The sequence below is a fragment of the Scyliorhinus torazame genome, chromosome 15, assembly GCF_047496885.1.
Source record: "Scyliorhinus torazame isolate Kashiwa2021f chromosome 15, sScyTor2.1, whole genome shotgun sequence".
Taxonomy (NCBI): Eukaryota; Metazoa; Chordata; class Chondrichthyes; order Carcharhiniformes; family Scyliorhinidae; genus Scyliorhinus; species Scyliorhinus torazame.
The window spans coordinates 168,464,444-168,483,755 of record NC_092721.1 but is presented as its reverse complement, the minus strand read 5'-3'; the positions used below and the strand labels follow the sequence as shown (position 1 = coordinate 168,483,755).

The 19,312-nt window shown below is 44.1% G+C and overlaps 1 protein-coding gene across 1 annotated transcript in view; it reads right to left on the bottom strand.

Annotated features, from left to right (window-relative positions):
* Window positions 1-17,631, bottom strand: part of cog6 (component of oligomeric golgi complex 6) — a 177,854-nt gene extending 160,223 nt beyond the window's left edge. Inside the window, exons 1-2 of the mRNA XM_072477070.1 lie at window positions 17,428-17,631; window positions 3,927-4,070 (exon numbers count right to left, since the gene is read on the bottom strand). Coding sequence (XP_072333171.1) covers window positions 3,927-4,070; window positions 17,428-17,562 — 279 coding nt within the window. The 5' untranslated portion in view covers window positions 17,563-17,631. The remainder of the gene's footprint in view (window positions 1-3,926; window positions 4,071-17,427) is intronic.
* Between the last annotated feature and the right edge of the window lie 1,681 nt (window positions 17,632-19,312).

The following is a 19,312-nucleotide window of genomic DNA, read 5'->3' as shown; positions in this document are numbered from 1 at the left end:
GTTATTGGTTCTGATAAAAGAAAAATATATTGTCATCTAATTCTCAAGGATTCTAAATCAACCAACTCCTGCAAACAAGAAAAATAAGAAAAATATTTGAGGCATAAAATATTGTGTAAGTTGAGAAAGCTTCCTGTATAAGAACTAGCCTTAATGAAAAAGGGCCTCAACATTGCATTTCTCAATCCCTTCAGATAAAATTATCAGATATCTTTTCTTTGCATCAAGGACAACAGTAGGTAGATCACTAGTTTGTGCTTAACAACAATTAACAATTCAAGGTTGCTGAAACAGGGGGAGCAGTAGAAACATAACTTTCAGCAAAAGATTTGGAAAACGATTTTAATTGGTTGCCCTCAGTTGCACGGTGATTTAACAGCGACCTGGAAGGATTAATTGGCACACCACTTTCACAGTGCAGAAATTTAACAAATTGCATTTTTTTTTTTTTTTTTTTAAAGCAAACGGAAAGCTAGCGTATATAGCAGACATTTAGAAATTATGATTACATTTGGAGTGCAATTAAAGTGCCCATGTTAAGTGTCTTGTTTTCCAATAAAACTGAAGTTATAAATCTGGATTCAATATGGAGCCAATACCCAGTCACATCAGGTCCTGACCACAGAATTACACTACAACTGGAGCATTGGCACAAAGCAATCTTGCTCTGTATAAACATAACAATTGTCATGCAATTGTAGCCTAAGTGCCATTATTTTTTTGATTAATTGATATTTATTGTCACATGTACCGAAGGCAGTGAAAAGTATTTTTCTGCAGCCAAGGGAACGTACACAGTACGTACATAGTAGACAAAAGAATAATCGGCAGAGTACATTGACAGTGGTGCATCAACAAAATAGTGACTGATTAGTGCGGAACAAGGCCAAACAAGAGCAGCATAGGGCGTCGTGAATAGTGTTTTTTCAGGGAACAGATCAGTCCAAGGTAGAGTCGTTGAGGAGTCTAGTAGCTGTGGGGAAGAAGCTGTTCCTATGTCTGGGTGTGCGGTCTTCAGACTTCTATACCTTCTGCCTGATGGAACAGTCTGGAAGAGGGCAAAGCTTGGGTGTGAGGGGTTTCTGACAATGCTGTCTGCCTTCCTGAGGCAGCGGGAGGTGTATACAGAATCAATAGGAGGGTTGCAAGCTTGTGTGAAGCGTTGGGCTGAGTTCACCACACTCTGCAGTTTCTTGCGATCTTGGGCCGAGCAGTTGCCATACCAAGCTGAATATGAGATTTTATAAGGTGATTATGTCTTGAGACATAATTCCAAGTAAAATGAAGGAATTAAGACGGTCTTGTGAAATGCTCTAAATCCTGTCTCACATGAAGCTTGGCTGCTATGGAGGCTTGGAGGGGTAGGGGCCAGGTTGACTTACTGGAAAGAAGTTGCAAGGTGTTTTCACCTTAAAACAAGGCAAGAACAGCAGTGCTGACAGCAGGTAGACTTTTAGGAAATGATTTAATGGAAAAGAAACAGAGTCCCGTTTTGAGTACATTTTGCGGAGAAAATGTTGGAGCATTGAAAAAGTTGATATTTTTCAACTTTCAACACATTTATTATAAAATTAAGCTATTTTGCTGCGAGTCATGAATAATTTCCATTACTCTGTCACGATGATGGAGTAAGAAATATGGAACTACTTCAGGAAATATTGGGCATAAGACCTGTCTTTAAATTTGAACATGCAAACCAAACCTGACTGAAGATGTGAAGTCAGCCACTGGCTGAATTCCTACAGGGTTGTTATAACCTGCCTGCTTACCATTGGCTGGGGTCTAATGACAATCCCACAATCCTGTGGGAGTATGAGCTTCCCCAATGAGGGGGGGCGGAGAAATCATTAGCAGACTCCCTGTATAAATAAAGCTGGCCAGTTTGGAACCAGCAAGAAGGAGTGAGCAGCAAGCAAAGTTGCTGTTGTATATATATGTTATTGTAAATAAATGTTATTTCTTTATATCCTTAAAACTCGTGCTGGATTCTTCGTGGCCCTCACAAAAAGGGTGATTCTCCAAGAGACAATAGAATCCCTCCCTGTTTCCAGACGAAGTACTTCCAAAGTATCCAGAAATTATAATCTCTGCTAGAGCAAAGAGACTTAATGGCCATCTCATCTCAAGAGATCTTGTGAGTAATGCCTCAATGGAATTGTGGATTCACCTTCCCAGATGGAATATGCAACGAATGGGTTAAAAGCCAGCTGAAAAGTTGCCTCAATGCCTGTCTGCCTGTGTGTGTTCTGTGCGACCAAGTGTTGCAAGCTGAAAAGAAGCCAGACAGCACAAAATAGCTTTTCTTGCAGGTATAACTTGAATCTCTCTCTCTCTCTGACTGTGGATGTCAGCTCCAAATAACAAAAGTGTTGCAACTAAAAAAATAACTAGGAAGCTTCTCTGCCAAACTACAGAACACTTGAATTGAAAAACTAACTATTGACCTGCTGAAGTCAACTCTACTGGAACCTCGAAACTTACTAGTCACCTATTGAAGCCAAGTCTACTGGAATCTCGAATTGTAATGGCCACCAGGGAACATCATCCACTCCTCGCGAAACTGTTCCATATACCCTTTTTCTTTTAGTTACTTACTTTAGGCTCAATTTTGAATCCAGGTGAATGTATATGAATGTGAATTACCATTCTTTCCTTACCTTTTAGTCATTAATAAACCCATTCGCTCTTTAAGTCATGAAAGTCTGGTTAAATTAGCTCACTTTTACAACATAACTATTGGGTCTGGGAAAAGGCATCTGTCGCTATCACCAGACGGGGTTAAATAAAGACAGGGAGCCAGTTCATCCCTCCTCATATGGGCTTGTAATAATTTGGTGGTATCCTAATCAGACGGTGACAAATCGAGGAGTCTTGCCCAGATTAACAACTTTGTGGTACCTCGTAACAACTCACACCTCCAGATTATTAGCCCAGGTCTCTGGACTCTGGTCCAGTTAACATGATCACTATGTTACCTGATATAGTCCAGTCAGATGCAGATATTAAAGATTCTGGAATGATTGAAGTCAGGGATATGCGGGAGATCAGAATTGAAGGAGCACTGTCGGATGAGCCAGCTGCGGATGAGACATTAAAACAAGACTGTCTGCCCTCTCAAGTAACATAAAAGATTCATTGGCATGGTATCAGTAAGGGCTGGGGAACTCTGTTACTGGTGCCCTGGCCAAACTTTTATCCATCTGCCAACATCACCAACTGATTGTCTACTCATTATTTCATTACTGTTTGTCAGATCTTACGGTGTCCAAATTGTATGCCCCATTTCTCCAGTTACAACAGTTTCTACACTTTAAAAGTAGTTCATTGGCTGTGTCATGAAGGGCACCATATTAATGCAAGGGGTTTCTTTCCCTCCTGCAAGAAAAAAAAATCACATTATTACTTCAAAGTACATCAAGGCAGTAGAGGACATAAATTGGTGAAAAATTGAGAATCAATGTGCGAGTAATCTGCCAGATTTGGTAATCAAGGTAAAATATTGGGATCATCCAAAATGGAATTATTCCACAGTGGGACAGTTAAAGCAGTAAAGGGATGACCTTTAATGGGTCAAATGGCCATTTCATGCACCCCCAACCCACCACCATTTCTTATCTCCATGTGATCACCCAGATTTAAAAAGTACAAAGTCTTGTCATGTCATCTCTTCTCTCGCTCTACCAATATGAAGAATACCATTTCAGAACAAGTTCCATGCAGCAACCTTGTTGAAAGCCATCAAAAACTTCCTAATGAATAGAGACATATTTAATTTTCGTTGAGATACAAACATGCAAAATGTGATCTTTTGTTGTCAGTTTACTCCAATTCCTTTTTAGTTTTTTTTAAAGACCTTCATTTATAATATCACTCAACACTTCACAAGTCGCAAGTCCTCTTCATTGTCAGAGATGTTTGACACGTACCTCTTTGACTTCTTTGAACACACGTACAAATTCTTCATTAATAGACAAGCTACGCCGCTCTATGTCTCCTCGCAGATTTCTCCTGGTACGTAAACTATTCTCAGTGAAGAATACAGACAGGGCTTTCAGAGCCTCCAACATGTCCTGTGAATTGAAAAGGTATATTTTATAATTTAGTAGGAAATGTACTGCATTGAGACTGTGCACTGTTAAAAATTTTAAATTACAAGTTGAAGAGCTGATTACTTTGTCTTTACTGTCCTTGCTATGGGGAATAATCATAAAACTCTTGTAAAGCAGCACGATTTTGTAACTTGACGCTTTAGACTTGCATTTAAAGCTGATAGTATAGTGAACCACAAGTAAATGCACAGCGTTCATAGGATGATTGGACTGCAGCTCTATTGCATTAAGTTTTTATAGTCCCAATGCTACAGGTTTTGTCATTTTAAAAATTAAATTCAAGGTCTCATCAAATCTACATTTAAATTAAGCTCAATCTGTCCCGACTGGTGGAACGAGTGAGGGAGGCGGTCCAGAGGTGGGATGCGCTCCCGCTGTCATTGGCGGGGAGAGTGCAGACTATTAAGATGACGATTCTCCCGCGGTTCTTGTTTGTTTTTCAGTGTCTCCCCATCTTTATCCCGCGGTCCTTCTTTAAGAGGCTGAATAAAATTATTCTGGGATTTGTATGGGCAGGGAAGTCCCTGCGGTTGAAGAGGGTGATGCTGGAAAGGAACAGAGGAGAAGGGGCTGGTCTTGTCGAACTTCAGCAACTATTACTGGGCGGCCAACATAGCAATGATAAGGAAATGGATGGTGGATGTGGGGTCGGTTTGGGAGCGGATGGAGGCTGCTTAGTGCAGGGGCACTAGCTTAGCAGCCCTGGTCACGGTGCCTCTGCCGCTTCCGCTGGCATGGTACTCCACCAGCCCGATAGTGGTGGCGGCTCTTCGGATCTGGGGCCAGTGGAGGAGGCATGTAGGGGAGGCAAGAGCATCGGTGTGGACCCCAATCTGCGGCAACCACCGATTTGCCCTGGGGAACATGTACGGGGGTATCGACTGTGGAGGAGGGCGGGAATTGTGAGGATGGGGGATCTGTTCCTGGAAGGGAGCTTTCCGAGCATGAGGGCGCTGGGGGAGATGTTTGGGCTGGCGAGTGGGAACGACTTTAGATTTTTACAGATGCGGGATTTTGTAGGCAGACTGGTGCCGTCCTTCCCACGTCTCCCGCCGAAGGGGAGGCAGGACAGGGTAGTTTCTAGGGGAGAGGTGGGAGAGTAGAGTCTCGGACGTCTACAAGGAGCTAATGGGAGCTGAGGATACGCAGACCGAGGATCTGAAGCTTAAGTGGTAAGAGGAGCTCGGGGGGGCGAGGGGGAAGATGGAGGACAGTGTCTGGGCAGAAGCCCTGAGCAGAGTAAACATGACCGCAACATGCGCCAGGCTCAGCCTGATCCAGTTTAAGGTCGTGCACCGGGCCCACATGACGGTGGCCCGGATGAGCAAACTCTTCGGGCTGGAGGACAAGTGTGCTAGATGCGCCGGAGGGCCGGCTAACCATGTACACATGTTCTGGTCGTGCCCTAAACTCAGGGGGTATTGGCAGGGACTATTAGGGTTCGCTCGAAGGTGGCAGCCATTTATTGACTTCTTCGCAGAGGAGTAAGCGTCAGCCGGGGGGGGGGGGGGGGGGGGGGGGGGGGGGCTAGGGGGAGAGTAGAGTAGAGTAGGGGGATATTGAGGCAGGTCCTTGCGTGAACAGAGCCGGGGTTTGCACTATGTTTAACTTGTGTCTTGACTTCTTTTTTTTTGTACTGTACAATGTCACTTTTTCTATATGCCTAAAATACCTCAATAAAATTATTTGTTAAAAAAAACTCTACATTTAAATAAATGAAGCTGTAGTAAAAAAAAAAAATCATCAACATCACATATTTTAGCAATACAGTACATCTCTGTATAAAACAATGGCTTTACAAGAAGCTCATTTCCAAGAATTTGGGACATGTCTGTAAGAAGCCTGTCAAAGCAAGTCCTTTTGAAAAATGAGATTGAGGAAATCCTTAGAGGAACAAGAACTGCCATGAATCGGCAAATTAATAGTTACTGGGAAATTCCTTCAAGATCTGGAGCCCCTATGAATCACTGTGACAAATGAAAGTATCACAGAGAACCAATGTATTTTATTGAAAATGGGTAATAAGGATTTCAAGGCTTTATTGATTGTTGGGTTAATGAATGTTTCTTCTGTAACAGTGTTAAGTCTAGTTAAATGCCTAGCTGTTTCAAACACAACAGTCACAACACCTCAACATCTCAATGGGTATTTATGGTATACAGGCCAAGACAGTTGTGGGATAGGCCCTTGGATTGTCTTGCTTTGGCTGAAGATTGGCAGGTGTGTATAGGTAAACTATTCTTGGCATCAACATGAATTGGTACAGTGAGTTCTTGCAATTGGTCTCCAGGAAGTGACCCTTGCTGGCAGCAAACATGTTTGGACAAGATCAGACTCAGGTATGCTAACACCATTCAGCATGAACTTTTACTTTAATGTACTTTATGGCAAACATGTGTAAAAACAGCAGCATATAAAATACACAATCCTTACAATCCATTCAATCACAGTCCACAGTGTGTACAGGTTTTCCCCTTTATTCCCCCCCCCCCCCCCGCCCACCCCCACCCCCAACCATCGCCTCACCTTCTCCACATTCACCACCCAATACTAGTGTAGCAGCTTCGGGAGCACCAACCCCCCTTTCTGTTTCTGCAACAGAGCCGTCTTTACCCTCAGCACCTTCTTTACCCATGTGAACTCCGAGATGACTGTCTCCAATCTCCAGAAGGCCTTAAGGAAAAAGATCGGGAAGTCTGGAGAACAAACAGGAACCTTGGCTGCATATTCATTTTTATCACCTGCACCCTCCCTGCTAATGTCAAGTGCAATGTATCCCACCTCTTAAAATCCCCTTTAACCTCCTCCACTAATGTTGTCAAGTTCCATCTGTGCATCATAGCCCATTCTCACGTCACCTGAATCCCCAAATACCTAAACCTCGCCCTAGCTACCTTAAATAGTAACACCTTCAAATTGCCCCCCCCCCCCCCCCCCCCCCGCCCCTCACCGGAAACACCTCGCTCTTCACGATATTTAACCTTTTCCCGGAGAAGGTCCTAAACCTCTCCAATAGTCCAATGATCCTGCCCATACTGTCCAGCGGTTCCGATACAAACACCAAAGGTCGTCCGCGTATAACGGCACCCAGTGCTCCCTGCTCCCCCTCACAATCCCCTGCTATTTCACAGACCCGCGTGTGGCCATTGCCAAGGGCTCAATCGCCAGCCCAAGCAGATGCATACAAAAGACCCATGCCACAAAGTTCGGCCCAAACCCAAACCTCACCAAAATTTCAAGCAAGTACCTCCACCACCTGGTCAAAGGCCTTCTCTGCATCCATAGAAACAACAACCTCCGGTGCCTGCCCCGCATAATGCAGTCATAACCACATTTAACAGCCTTCTAATATTGCTAGAGAGCAGTCGGCCCTTCACAAAACCTGTTTAATCCTCGAAAACCACCCCTGGCACACATCCCTCCATCCTGCGCCAACAACTTGGTCAGTAGTTTCACGTTCATATTCAACAACAAAATGGGCCTGTATGACCCACACTCCAACGGATCCTTCCCCTTCTTCAGGATTAGTGCAATAGATGCCTGTGTCAGCATCACTGGCAACTGCCCCCCCTCTCCGATGCCTCACTGAACATTCCAAATAAGTGAGGTGCCAACTCAATCACAAACAGCAGGAATCAGTGCATACTTTTGGAAAGAGATGAAATAACTAAATAGTAATCATGCCAATCTGCTGAAAATGCATCTCGATTTCAGCAGGAAAGAGCAGCTCAAAGTGAATGAAAAGGATTGTGACGGGTTTGAAGTATGCTATTGAAACTTTTCAAATGTGAGAACTTTTGCCCCTTAGGATTGTGGCGAGTTACCGCCCAGAAAAATAAAAGGATTATTGAAGTCAATTTTTCTTTCTCACAAAGCTGCTCATTTCTCCATTTCCACCGTGCAACACGATCACTAGATACGTTTCAGAGGCACCAAGAACAAATGCATGTCGTCACAACGGGACTTCAAAAAGCCAACTGCTTCTTCTGCTTCAGTATATTTTCAGAGTGCGTGAAAAAGTTTAAGACCCAATACTCAGGCATATCAAGAATCTGTACCTGGTGGAAGTTTCATTTTCTGCCATTAGCTATCTGCGTGGCAACAACACATTGTCTCCTCCAAATCGCAAACACCAAATGTAGACTGCGTGATCGCTTTGCTGAGCATCTTTGGGCTGTGTGCATTCAGGACCCTGACTTTCCTGTTGCTTGCCATTTTAACACAAGGCCCTGCTCCCATGTCCACATGTCTGACCTTGGCCTGCTGCAATGTTCCAGTGAAGCTCAACGCAAACTGGAGGAACAGCATCTCATCTTCCGGTTAGGCACGCTACAGCCTTCCAGTCTCAACATCGAATTCAACAACTTCAGATGATTAGCTCTACCCCACCTAGAATCCCGTTGTTTTGATTCTATTTCATTTTACCTGTTTTTTACCTTTTATTTCTTTCTCTTCTTTCTTTATATATATATTTTCCCCCCCACTCTTTCCCCCATCTTATCCTCCCTTTCCTTACCTTTTCTCCCCTTTTTTCTCATTTTACATCTCTCCCACTCGTGCCCACCCCCCTCCCCCCACATCTACATCTGTCACAACTTACCTTCTGATGTTTCTTTCTCTGCTGTTTGGCCTTTCACACCTTTTATTCTCTCTGGTGATTGCCATTAGCACACTTTTCCCTTGGTTTTTGTAGCTATGACTTATCTTTCATTACCTCACCACACAGTATAAATATCTCCCACTTTCTATGCCTTTTAGCTTTGACAAAGGGTCATCTGAACTCAAAACGTTACCTCTTTTCTCTCCTTACAGATGCTGCCAGACCTGCTGAGATTTTCCAGCATTTTCTCTTTTGGTTTCAGATTCCAGCATCCGCAGTAATTTGTTTTATACATTGTGCAATATAGTTTGATATTCAGCACAGGCCCTCCAATACCTTTGTTCTTCTGGGTAACAAGGGCGCTAAATCACAGTGGCCATTACAGATAAATTTGACTGTCTCTCACACACCATCAGAATCAATAATCTTGACTCATTTTTAGTAGGGCCAAAGCTAATTGCAGAGTACCCAGTACTACCAAACTGAATCAACTGATTAAGCCTGCTTCTGTCCTCCTGATCCATATGGAATAGCTGGTTAACATATAGCATGGTGCACTCATCCACTGAATCAGTTGAAAACTGTTACACAATTTTACTCATGTCTCTTACTTGGTTTTTTTTTGGACAATATTTTATGAAGAGATTTCTAATTTTCAATTTTTAAACAAAGAGATCCAACAAACACAACAGTAACATAACCCATCTCTCCCCAAGCATAAACCCTAACTATCATGGTCCATGTAACTACTGCATCTCACGGTTCTCCCTTCATTGGTTTTCCTACCCTTATTCATAACTTCCATGCCTCCCCTTCCCCCCCATCCCCCACCCCTGCTGACGGCCTAATTTTCCTTGAAGAAGTCGATGAACGGCTGCCACCTCCGAGCGAACCCCTGTAACTAACCCCTTATGGCAAATTTTATTTTCTGCAACCTGAGAAAGTCTGCCATGTCGCTGACCCAAACCCCCAACTTTGGAGGCTTTGAGTCCCTCAATCCCAACAGAATCCGTCTCCCGGCCACCAGGGAGGCAAAGACAAAAACGTCGGCCTCTCTCTCTCCAACCGCCCCCCCCCCCCCCCCCCCCCCCCCCCGGGCTCCTGGATCTTCCGACACTCCAAATATTGCCACCTCTGGACTCGGAGTCACACACCCTTCCAGGACCCCTGACATGACATCCGCGAATCCTTGCCAAAATCCCCGGAGCCTCGGACACGCCCAGAACATATGCACAGGATTCGCAGGGCTTCCCCGACACCGTCCTCACCTGTCCTCCACCTCCTCAAAAAACCTGCTCATCCGGGCCACAGTCATATGAGCCCTGTGGACCACCTTGAATTGGATCAGGCTAAGCCTGGCACACAACGAGGATGCATTAACTCTCCTCCCATAACCCAACTTCCAACTCCCCTCCCAACTCTTCCTCCCACTTCTTCTTCACCTCCCCTATTGGAACCCCTTCCCACTCCATCAGTTCCTTATATATTTCCAAGACCTTCCCCTCCCCAACCTCTGTTTTTAACATCACCTTGTCCTGTAGCCCCCTTAGTGGGAGGCGCGGGAGGCCCGGGACCTGCCTCCGAACAAATCCAGCACTTGCTAGTACCGGAATCCATTCCCACCTGCCAACTCAAAAACCTCCTCCAGCTCCTCGAAACTCGACCGGGCCGTTCCCGCCGCTTGGGAGAATCGCGGGAGGGCGCCGGACCGGCGTCCCCGGAGATTTTGGCGGCCCAGGCGATTCTCCCAACCGGCGTGGGAGTGGAGAATCGCGCCCCCTGTTTCCTCAGCTGATGCACCAGCATCCTACTAGCTTTCTCCCCATATTCATAAACCGCCCCCCTTACCCACCTCAACTGTCCCACCACCTTACCTGTGGACAGGAGCCCAAATTCTTGCTTATTTGGTATTTTTAAACGCTATTATTTAAGTTAGAATTAAGGACCTGTAACTGAGAACAACTGGCATTAACAGAAACTCAAAGCACACGCAGTTTTAGAAATATAAAAATCAAGTTGATAAAAAGCTTCTAAGAATATCAGAGGACAAGCAGTGGGCATACAATTCTGGTCAGAAAATGCTCACTGGTGCACTTATAAATCTCACTGGTCTCTTATTTTTACAAACATATGAACATTATAACAGATTGGATTAACTCTGGACAACAGGATGCCTGAGAATACCACGCACATTGCTCTCATGGTGGTCCCTTCCATCTGGCTTCTTTTGCAAGATTATTGCTTTCCAAATACCTCGTTCTTCCCACCATTTCCTTCCATCTGGTTCTCCCTCCTGCACACCATGCACTCCCTCACCTGCAGCTATCGGCTGTTTCCTCAATGTCACCCTGTTTTCCAATCAACCAAACTGCTGAATGACCTACCAGTATATTAACTCACATGCCACCAGTAAAATGAACAAAAGCATTTATTCTACCATCAAAACTACCAGTTTAGTTCTGTTGCTAAATTAACATTCATATTTTGTCTGAACAGGAATAAATGTATAAATCTAACAGAAAGACAGCAATGTATATTTAATATCAAAATTGTCCTTTCAGCCTTCCCTTAACTGCAGAACAGACATTTATGGGAAAAAAAACTAAGCACGTGCTATGGGAATGTATTTCAGTTGCTGATAAAACACATCCTTCCCAAGTGCTATATAATGCATCAATTCTGATGTCAGCACACACTTTCTCCAGCATTAGCTGACAAAATGCACAAGGAAGGCTGAGTTTGAGGAGTTGCCATCAAGCTTACAAAAGATTTTGCACAAGAATACTGACATGAAAACTATTTGCACACTTATTTTGTGTGGGCAGATTGAAAATATTTGCAAAAGTGGCTGGTCAACCTTCCGTTACTCGCATTAATTCAGTACAGCAAATCAGGGAAACGGGAGCAGCTCAGAAAATACTTGGGACTGTGCGCTACCTGGCTAGAGTCAATGCTGTTTCTAGACTACTTTTTAAAAATAAATTTAGAATACCCAATTATTTTTTTCCCAATTAAGGGGCAATTTAGTGTGGCCAATCCACCTACTCTGCACATCTTTGAGTTGTGGGGTGAAACCCACAGACACGGGGAGAAAGTACAAACTCCCGTAACAGCCTCCCCGAACAGGTGCCGGAATGTGGCGACTAGGGGCTTTTCACAGTAACCTCATTTGAAGCCTACTTCTGACAATAAGCGATTTTCATTTCATTTCAACTCCACACAGAAGTGACCCGGGGCCGGGATCGAACCCGGGTCCTCAGCGCCGTAAGCAGCAGTGCTAACCATTGGGCCACTGTGCCGCCCTGACTACTTTTAAAAGCAAACAAAATATAAATTCTTGCTCAGCAAGAACAACAGGCTCAGCAAAGAACAAATACCCACAAGCTTTGGTGCACTCTCCCATTGTTTTCCCAGTCTGAGCCAGACTCTCTGATTGCCTGCAACACACTAATAAACTGGCTCAATACCAGATCAATTACTGTGGTATATTCCAAATAACTTCAAGATTAGGATCAGAGCGAGTAGAAGTCTGTAAAACTTTCAGTTTCTTTCAAATGAGGCAACAGTAATCCTGAATTGTAGTTTATCCTACAGTGCCCCACGCTTGGCCGTGTGGTTCCTTTATGTAAGTAATGCGAAACCTGCTCTGGAGTTCAAATTCCACCATGGGGGGGGGGGGGACACGAGTTCAAATTCCACCATGGCAGCTGGTAATAAATATGTTAATAAAACTAGAACATAAAGTTGTGACAATGACAACTATCATCGATTGTTGTGAAAACCTATCTGGTTAACTAATGTCCTATAGAGAAGGAAATCTGCCATCCTTATCCAGACCCACAGCAACATGCTTGACTCTTAACTGCCCTCTGAAGTGGCAGGCCTAACAAGCCACGCAATTGTACCAAACCACTACCGAAATGCCAAAGAGGAGTAAAACTGGATCAACCATAGAGTATCCACTAAGCACCAGCAACGACAACAGGTGCCCTGTCGCAAAATCTGGGGGCTTGTGCCAAAATTGGGAGCTGTCCCACAGACTGGTCAAGTGATGGCTCGCCTTGCTAGCGATGCCGAGGTCTCATGAAAGATTAAATAAACGAAATGCTCGAGTTCTAATTTAAACCATCAGTTACATGATCGCCTAAACAATGCTATACTGAATTTGACTAACTATGAAACATAAATATTGGCATTACATGCTTCCACAAAGATCTTTATTTCCACCTATACACAAAGTTGCCAGTATCACAGGAACACAAGCAGGCCATTCAACCCCTCAAGCCTACTCTGCTTTTCATTGAGATCATAGGTGATCTGTATCCTAACTCCATCCAGCCAACTTGGCTCCATATCCCTTAATATCCTTGGTTAGCAAAAACCTATCATCACAGATTCAAAGTTATTAATTGAGCTCACATCGACTGAATTCGCTATGAAAGAATTCCACACTTGCAAATCCATGCTGGCTCTCTCGAATCAGCTCAAATTTCTCAAGGTATTCAGTCACTCAGCCATTAATTGTAGATTCAAGTAACTACTTATTAGAGGCTGGTAAAAATCTTTAATTGCCTATACTGACTTAATATATCAAAGCTGTCAATACTTGTGTCAGGAGTGACCTTTATGTCAAGAGTGATAGACATTGCAAACCCATTTAAACAGGGAAGTAACTTCTCTGGTGACTATGTTTTCTAAATTTTCTTCCATAGAGACATAATGGCACAGAAGAGGCCATTTGGCCCATCAAGTCCATGTGGCGTGCTGTAGAGCAATCCATTCAGTCCTCTTCTCCTGTTCTATCACTGTAGATCTGACCTTTCATTTTTTTCAAGTGTCCATCCAATTTCCTTTTGAAATTATTGATCCTGTCCTTTCACCATCCTCATAAGCAGTGAGTTCCAGGCCATTAACATTCAGTGCATGAAAAAGCCTTTTCTCACATCCGCCTGCATCTCTTGCCCAAAACATTACATCTGTGCCTGCTAGTCCTTGTACAATCAGCTAATGGGAACAGCTTTTTTCTGCCCACCTTTTCTTAACTTATTACCTGGTACTTTTATCAAATCTACTCTCGATCTCTTTTGGTCCCAGAACATCCTAGATTCCTCCACCTTATTGCTCATCCCTGGAACCATTCTGGTAAATCTCCTCTGCACCCTCTCAAAGATCCTTCCTAAAGTGACCAGAACAGGGCAGAGTTCTCTAGCTATGGCCTAAATGTAACTTTATAAAGATTCAGCATGACTTCCATGATTTATATTCAATACCTCGACTTATAAAGGCCATGGTCCAATAAATGACTCCCTCAATGCTTCCCACCTTCAAAGAACTATGCACATGAACCCCCAGGTGTCTTTGTCCTTGCACACTCCTTAGAACTGTGCAATTAAGTTTATATTGCATTTTCCTATTCTGCACTATTTGCCACATCTCCAAGTTTTGTATCATCTGCAAATTTTGAAATTTTACTCTACTCCAATCTCCAAGTCATTTATATATATCAAACAAGCAGTAAGAAACAAATATTGATTGGGATAGTATTAAAGTCCTTAATATCACCAATCTCTTATTTAGTTGCTTGGTATTGCAGAACTTGACTTGCTGAAAAAAAAGACTTGTTGTAGAAGCTTTATGTTTCACATTCATCAAGACACCTTTACTTCTGTACTCAAGTCCTCTTGCGATAAAGGCCTATATACCATTTGCCCTCCTAATTGCTTTCTGCACCTGCATGTTAGACCATAGATTATCATAGAATTTACAGTGCAGAAGGAGGCCATTCGGCCCATCAAGTCTGCACCGGCTCTTGGAAAGAGCACCCTACCCAAGGTCAACACCTCCACCCTATCCCCATAACCCAGTAACCCCACCCAACACTAAGGGCAATTTTGGACACTAAGGGCAATTTAGCAAGGCCAATCCACCTAACCTGCACATCTTTGGACTGTGGGAAGAAACCGGAGCACCCGGAGGAAACCCACGCACACACAGGGAGGATGTGCAGACTCATAGATCTATGAACAAAGACACCAAGGTCCCTTTGAACAGCAACACTTTACAATCTCTCACCATTTAAGAAATATCCTGTACCTCCGTTCCTTCTACTAAAGTGGATAGACAACCTCTCAATTATCCACATTATATTTCATCTGCCATATTCTTGCCCATTCCTCAACCTCTGCATCCTCCTCACAATTTACATTCCATCCAGTTTTGTGTAATCCCCAAAACATAGCAAAGACATCCCTTGAGGCTTCACTGAGAAACAAAGGAAGACAAATCAGCCATAGAATGAGAAGGTACTGGAGTGATAAAGAATTTGGTCAAATAAGTGGGGTTTTAGCTAACATATTTAAGGAGGTGGAGAGGTGAGAGTTTTATGAAGGGAATCCCAGAGTGAGAGGCCAAGCGCAGAAATACAATTACCAATTGTAGGATATTGGCATGCACAAGAGGCCATAGTTAAAGGAATGGAGAAGCTGAGGGGTGGCTGGTGTAAGATTAAGGTCTACGGAAGTTTCTCGGATAGGGACAAGCAAGGCCATTGTGGATTATAAACATTGTGGATTATTGTGAATTTTAAACTGAAAATATGGGGAGCTGAAAGTCAATGTACCTTAGTTAGCAAGGACAAAGTTTTTTTTATAAATTTAGAGTACCCAATTCATTTTTCCAATTAATGGGCAATTTAGCGTAGCCAATCCACCTAGCATGCACATCTTTGGGTTGTGGGGGCGAAACCCACGCAAACACGGGGAGAATGTGCAAACTCCACACGGACAGTGACCCAGGGCCAGGATTCGAACCCGGATCCTCAGCGCTATAGACAGAAAAGCTAACTACTGTGCCACCGTGTTGCCCAGCAAGGACAAAGTTGGTGCCAAAGCAAGACTTAACAGGGATGGGATATTAAGTAGCAATGTTTTGAGCAAGCTTAAGTCTATGCTGGGTGGACGGTGGGAGGTGATTCAGGAAGTGACAACAAATGAGAGTTTCAGCCACAGATGCATTGGACAGGGACAGAGTCAGTGTCTGGTGATATTATGGAGATGGATGTCGACAGTCTTTGTGACAAAGAAGATATGAGATCAAAAACTCAACTCAGGGTCAAGAGGGTAACAAGTTTGTGATCAGTTGGGTTCAGCATGAGACAGTAGCCAGGATGAGAATTAAAATTGGGGGCAAAGGTATGGAGTTTGTGGAGGAGGCCAAAGACAAGGCTTCAATCTTCCCAACGTTTAGGTGCCAGAGATTGTGCTCGTTCCAAACTCAGATAATATTTCAAACAAGCAGTCTCACAATGCAGAGGTAAATCAAGATATCAATACCAAACATGTAAAAACTGACCCCAATTCTGCAGATGATGTCACTAAGAACCAGCATGTTTATGAAGAATAAAAGGATCCAAAGATATATTGCCATGTAAGGCTGGGAAGAGAATCATTTTTAGAGAACACTGGATACATTTAGGGGCAGGAACTGATTGGAGAGGTTCAAACATGACATTGTGAAGAAGTGTAAATTTGGGTGGCAATACTACATTCAAAGTCCTCAGAAAGGATGTCAATATTGTATATAGGTGACAGTATGCAATTAAAGAAGGCATTTATTTTAAGATGAGGATAGTGACAGAGGGCAGCATGGTAACACAGTAGTTAGCACTATTGCTTCACAGCACCAGGGTTCAATTCCCAGCTTGGGTCACTGTCTCTGTGGAGTCTGCACGTCCTCTCTGTGTCTGCGTGGGTTTCCACTGGGTGCTCCAGTTTCCTTCCACAAGTCCTGAAAGACGTGCCTGTTAGGTGAATTGGTCATTCTGATTTCAATAAGTGAGGGCAGGGTGCAGTTTCTGCAGAGGGGGGAACCAGAGTTTTCAAGGGAATAGGAGGAGAATTTTATGGGCTAAGTGAGCTCAGAGAGGGCATTGGGGAAGATGGGAAATAAATTAAGAGGCGTGTCATATTTAGGGCCTAAGGAGAGCAGCACAAGCAGCCAAACAAATATTCTCAATCAAAGTAGCAAAAAAAATATATGAGCTCCTTTCATTGAGGAGCAAAGATGAAGTAACAGGAAGCAAAGGCAATTGAGAGTGGAGAAAAGTTCCAAGGATTATCTTCGCTCTCGAGGGTGAATCTGGACTAGTGAGTAGTTTTGAGGTGTGATAGCGCTTGATACGATTGGGGGATGGATAGCTGAACCAGTTGTGCACCAGATATGCTCAAGTCTGCACCCTCTAACTTGACCGTGTGGTCCGTACTGGAGGTAGGAAATTGGTGACCAAAGGAACAATTGCCCCATGAAGCTGTTTATATCTGAGTGTGAGAAACGTTTTAAATCAAGATGTAAACAACACCTGTTTCGTGTGAGAATGGACTGATTGTTACACATTATTAACTCATTTGAGCAGATGGAGCTGCGCCTTTTCTTTCACACTGACAGATCCAAGCAGGTTACATTTACAAAATGCTAGAGGAAGGTTGTCACTCCTAATCCGAGGCTCTCTATGTTGGAAACAATTATTGATCATTGCAATGTACACAGAGGGCTGTGCAGCTTCCATTCGGTAAACTGTTTTGCTTTAAATTGCAGGAGGCTTATTTTCTCTCCAACATAATTCTCACTGAACAGATAACGAATCTGATGCTTCAGTCGAGTGAAGCTGCTCACAAGTCAGTACATTGACAGCAGACTGACTGGCTGGTTGACAGCTCCCACCTTGTCATTGTCCAGCCGGGTCTCCAGGATTTTATTCAGCTTCCTGGCCAGCGGGTTATTATTGATCTGCGTGGCCCCGCCGCCGACCCCCGGCTCAGGGATCGGACTCGGTGCCTCCACTCTGCAGTCAGCCATCTCCCAGGAAAGCCGACCTCCCGCTCAGGATCGCTCGCCCGCAAACCGGGCCACCTCAGCCGGAAACCACCCAGATTAAAGCACCCCGGCCGCCAGGCGCTGCTGGCTCCCGCACAAGGTTCCGGGAGAAGGGGAAGGCGCTGAGTGGGACACACACACACAATCCACAGAGAGGACTGTCTGGAGTTACTCAAGGCCACTGTGGAAATGATCTACTCAGAGGGGGGGTTACCAACCCTTCCCATTAGACTGGAGTCTCCAGGAATTAAAGATCAATCTCCAGGGCACTTGTTGTACATGCAAATCTGGAGAAAAATTATGCGGTCTTTCTTTTGCCATTTTCTTTGCACATTTCTCTTTACCAGGCTGTTTGGCTGCCAGTCAAGCATCACCCAATTGGGTAATGGGTCTTTTTGCTTTCCATTTGGAATGAAAAGGCAGTACCTCACTAGGATAAATATATTGGCTGACTAATGGCTGGAGTGTGGGGGCAAGTCTTGCGATGTAACCTCCTGGAATACATTTAATCACTGTTTCGAGCCTTAGCAGTGGTAAAGCACTCCTGCCTCTGGTTGTGGGTTCAAATTTTACACCGTAAGAAGCATCTAGATTAGGGTGGTTGGTCACTGTCAGCGACGGGACTAACAGTCAAACTGAGGGTAAATCCCTTAAAATAAGGGACATTGGTCATCCTGTGCAGGTTTCACTGGCCCAAAAGGGTTGTTGCTGACTGGAGTCATGAGTATGTGATATGCAGACGGGCGATAATTAATTTGACTAGATCCTTATTGCAGTGAGTGGTGTTGGAATTGCTAGGCCACGAAGCAAGACCAAGTTCAATCCGAATGGAAACAAAGCGACTCTGCTGACCTGTCTCTTGGCTTTCCACGAACTGACTGTCAGAGCAAGAGTGAAAGCGGTTCAGGAGGAGGATTAGGAAGAATGGAGGGGAACTCTCACTTAAAAATAAAAATGGCAGAAAATACATTGTCCAAGCAGTGAAAATTGGGTACTGCAAGGGAACAAATAATCTGATAACTTGACTGTTTGGTGAAGAATTTACAAGATCAGAGCAGCTGTTGTCCCATGTTCCAAATTGGTTGCTGCTGGGAGCCCTTTTCCTGTATTTCGGGGACAGCAACATGGGACACTTCTATGGTGTCTCCTCTTTTCATGGTGCAAGTATCTTTGATTTCCACACATGCACAGTGTGCACATGGCATTGTGCTTTGTTGGCCCACTTACTTGGCCATGAAGTGGAAAAAGAGGTGGACCAATTGCCCAGGCTGCATGTATGTGCATGGAGAGAAGAAGCAAAATGTATTAGAACATTGAACAGCACAGTACAGGCCCTTCGGCCCACGATATTGTGCCGACCATTTATCCTAATCTAAGGTCAACCAAACCTACACCCCTTCAATTTATTGCTCTCCATATGCCTGTCCAAGAGTCGCTTAAATGTCCCGAATGACTCAGACTCCACCACCTCTGCTGGCAGTGCATTCCACGCACTCACCACTCTCTGTGTAAAGAACCTGTGGTGATATACATCACTAAGTACACAAAAGGTTAATGTACATACACTACACCTAGCTAGACACTAGAGGGAACACCAGAGACGTGACACACAGACAGGCAACCAATAGGTCAGTAAGATAGGACATGACCAATGGGCATTCAAGATACGCACAGCGGTGACACTACCACAGGAGGGCATTACACCAATCCATATAAAAGGACACATCACACA